We start from the raw sequence: 3,918 nt of genomic DNA, 5'->3' as shown, positions 1-3,918 counted from the left end.
TTTCTGCTTTGGACTTTGTCCAAGCAACCTTATACACTCCACTTCTCCTGTTAGGGCTAACCATACTAGTCCTCTGCTTCTCCCCTGTTGGGCAGTCCAACCCCTGCCTAAATTTTGGTGCTCATCTGGTAGTCCATTGGCCCTCCTTCAGAGAGCATCCACTCTGATGTCCTGTCGGAGTTCATATAACTTTTGTCAGACTACATCCAAAATTAGAGGCATGTACTTGGGTAAGCACAGTGCACAAGCTGAAGCCAAGCCCCTCAGACTCCACCTTACCCCTGAGCATGGTCTTAACACTTGTCTTCTGTAAGGTTGCAATATTCAGTGCAGTTCTCATCGTTAATGAGCTCTTGCAACACAGTCTTGCCTGTGGCCCCTAGTGGCCCCTTGGTGTGTTGTCAGTTTGTGTATGCTAAGGACAAAGACACTTTTACCCTTTTCCTTGTCTTTATGGCACTTCTTCCAGCAGAATGTGTTTCATGTGTTCAACTAATGTTGGTAGTGTAACATCCCGCAGCCCATGCATAAGTCATGCTGGACATGGTAGAAACTCTTATGATGAGAGGACACAATGGTCTTCACAGTCTCATTGAGCTCATTCCAAGCACTGTCAAGAGCCATCTTAAATTGATGGGATTTATCACAATGTTTAGCAGTAAGGGCAGCATGAGCCTCCTTCTGAGGGTCACCTTTGGATGAGGAGGGTTATGCTTGGACATGCCTGTGACTGTTTTTTGCCATGAAGGTGTGCAAAACTATCAGTGCAGCAAAGTTCATGCTGTTGGTGAACAGCTTTTATAAGTCAATGGCAAATACAATTTACAATACCAAAATGATCAATGGAATGCAAAAAAATTGGGTGATATATGAAAAAAAAACAAAAACAGATAAAACAGAAAAATTGTGTACAAGAAACTTAGACTGCCAATCACCCTGAGAATGTATGAAGTAGTGAGAGAGATGGCTGTGAATGACCACATAATCAGCAAACTAAAACACATTGAAGGCAACTGAAAAAAACCTTTTGACGAGCCTGCTGAAGGTCCATGAGGAGGGCTCTAGCTAGATTTGAAGCCTGTTCATATGTTAGATCCAATTTCAGAGATTGAAGCACTGCCTCCCAGCAGCTGCTACAAACAGATCTGATGAGTGTGTGAAGCCTGAGAAGTACTACATTGTCCATTTGAAACAATCCAGTATGGCATCTGTGTTTGGGCCAAATATTAAGGTTGTGCTCAAGGGGAGGAGAACTCAAAGGGCTTGGCTTCAGCTCATGCACTGCACCCCTTACCTGAGTACATGCCCTTAATTTCTGAGGGGTAGGAGAGAAATATGATGAAGTCTAGAGGTCAGATGCAAAGGGAGTTCAGCAGAACTCTGGAGGTTTAGGAGGAGCTAGAGTAAGACTACTACAGACAAGTCCAGAGTAGGAACAGAACAGAGGTAGACTACCCTAAGGGAGAGCTGGAGGTATAGTCTAAGGAATTGGTCCAAAGACTCAGAGTGGACAGGAGGTGAGACTCAAGTCTGGAGAAACAGGAATGAGCAGGATCTAAGATGATATTCAAACTGAGGAGGTGCGGAATGTTACAGGAGTTCATATACTGTAGGTATCAATTAAGTAATCAGTCAGCATAGTAAAAGGCTATGTACAAGGCATGTGGAAAGTCTATTAGTAAGTTTATAACAGATCAAAGAAATGGAGTCAGAAATGAATACAGAGAAATAGATCAGTAAGCAAGGCGGAAAGGAGTATGATCAGTAGCCAGAGAAAAGGAGGTAAGTGTAAGGTTAGGTTTAGACCTGGAGGTGAAACTGGAGCGCCAGATGGAAATCAAGACAGAAGTGCGGGTCTAACAAGTGAGGATCTGGTGTTTTAGGTCCAGAAACATGGGATATGACACCAAAGCTAATTAATGGTGGTGTAAAGGACACTGCTTCTTGCATCTCAAGTCCTGGACCTGTCGAACCCTTGGTGAAAAATATGTTACCATATCAACATTGTCAGATCTTGTTAGGTAGCATATTGGAATCCAAAAGTGCCATAGCTCTACCCTCCCAAACAGCAGAGAAGGACACTGTGTTGAACTTTGCATTGGCTTGAAGATTGTGCTGGAACTGCTGAGAAGGACACACAGAACAATGAATGCGGGAACCTGTGGTAGCCATAGGTGCCAGCAAGTGTGGGACCACAGATAGATTGACCTGACTTGCTGGGTCTTGCAAAAACATGAAAAAGCAAATCAATTTCAGGTTGCAAGAGAAAAGAAGGTGTTAACTTACAGTGTTGAGGAGGGACAACACTCTCAATGTGGCAGCACTCTGTGAAGTGCTGCAAATGCAGAATTGCAAACTCTTCACCAAAATGAAGAGAGAGAGAGAAGAAGTTGCTTGACAGGTCTCCTCCTGGCCATGAGGGTACCAAGTTTGTTGACACAATGTCATAGCTGCCATCATTGTGTGGTATCTCCCAGGTGCACTCACAGACACCACCCAGGTATTTCAGATCCCTCATGGCCCAATGGATCCAGAATACTACAGGAAGAAATTTGGAAGGCCTTGCAATTGCTGACTCCCACACTTGAAAAAAGTGTAAAAGTTCGGTGGTAGTTGGAGGACTAATCAAGAGTGGTTCAGTCAAGGCTCCTGGGAATAGTGACATTGCTGCCGGATGCATAAATATATCCCTGGCTTGGTTTCAACAGGGTCATGAGGTTAGATGCCATGACATGCTGATGTTCCTCAGTAGTTAAACTCACCAATCCTGTAGACTGTCTCAGACCCGGAGGTATCCACTTTATTGAAGGGTCCACACTCCGAGGATATCCTCAAGGCTATTGCGAGGCCAGCAGCTATTGCCTCAGCAGCACTCAGGGTCATGCATCCTCAACAGTACTGGGCAGGCATGCAAGCCTTTTTAAGCCTTGGTGAGTTGGCAGAAACCAAGAATCTTCCAAACATATCAGAGACTCTGAAACTCTGAGCCTCCATAATTAATATCTGCCTTCTTAGCTCATCAGTCTATACAATCTATAGTGTGATCAGCCCATCCATGTTTGCAATTGACAATTGCATCATCAGTCTATACAATCAACAGTTCCATCAGCCCATCAGTCTATGTAATGTACAAGTCCCATTGACCCATCCATCTATACAATCTATAATTCCATGAGCCCATCCATCTATACAATCAACAATTCCATGAGCCCATCTGTCTATACAATCAACAATTTCATTGGCCCATCTGTCTATATAATTGACAGTTCCATCAGCCCATTAGTCTACATCATTGAAATATCTTGGCCCTCCCATCTCTATCAAATCCCTTACACATAGTGGCAACATTGGCCCATCCATTACCATCGAGTATTATATACACATTGGCCCACCCATCAACATTGAGGATATTATGACATCGGCCCATGGTCTGCTGGCCCATTTGATACGGGATATTATGTACCTCGGTTGGCCTGTCTAAGATGGAGTGTTACACTGAATGGGCTCATGTGCCCAAGAGAGGAGGTGAGCTGCGAATCCCCCAAAAGAGTAGGAGTCCGCAACAATGCATCACAGCAAAGCCGCCAACACCCACCAAAGTGAGAGGAGGGACTCACAATATGAGGATGGGTTAACTGCTTCTGGGCATTGAAAGATGGATGAATTCTTCATGGAGGTTTGGGACGGCTTGCATGTATGGTGCGAGAATTTGTGTGTGTTTTCGCAGGTACAATTGAAAGGCATCGCTAGCCCATTGCCCTTTCGTTTTGACGACTTCAAAAGGAATGTTCCAGAGTAGGTACTCAAGTGTGGAGCCTATGCGGATGCCGTGCCCTTGCAATGGATCTAGACCTGCTGCTTGTGCTGCCTGGGCCAACCGGCCAATGAACTTCTGCTTTGTTAATGGGCAATAGCCTT

General features: G+C 44.6%; 1 protein-coding gene across 1 annotated transcript; it reads right to left on the bottom strand.

Moving 5' to 3' along the window:
- Positions 1 to 2,007: 2,007 nt before the first annotated feature.
- EDB91DRAFT_1083658 (uncharacterized protein) lies at positions 2,008 to 2,883 on the bottom strand (the record flags this gene model as incomplete). Its single annotated transcript, XM_041315659.1, has 3 exons — positions 2,008 to 2,222; positions 2,287 to 2,583; positions 2,763 to 2,883. 3 exons carry the CDS (start codon positions 2,881 to 2,883, stop codon positions 2,008 to 2,010), a joined length of 633 nt encoding a protein of 210 aa, XP_041175192.1.
- Between the last annotated feature and the right edge of the window lie 1,035 nt (positions 2,884 to 3,918).

The sequence above is a fragment of the Suillus paluster genome (genome assembly GCF_016628075.1).
Source record: "Suillus paluster strain FC165 chromosome Unknown EDB91scaffold_43, whole genome shotgun sequence".
Lineage (NCBI taxonomy): Eukaryota > Fungi > Basidiomycota > Agaricomycetes > Boletales > Suillaceae > Suillus > Suillus paluster.
Note: the sequence above shows the minus strand (reverse complement) of the source record. Positions and strands in the feature narration are given on the sequence as shown.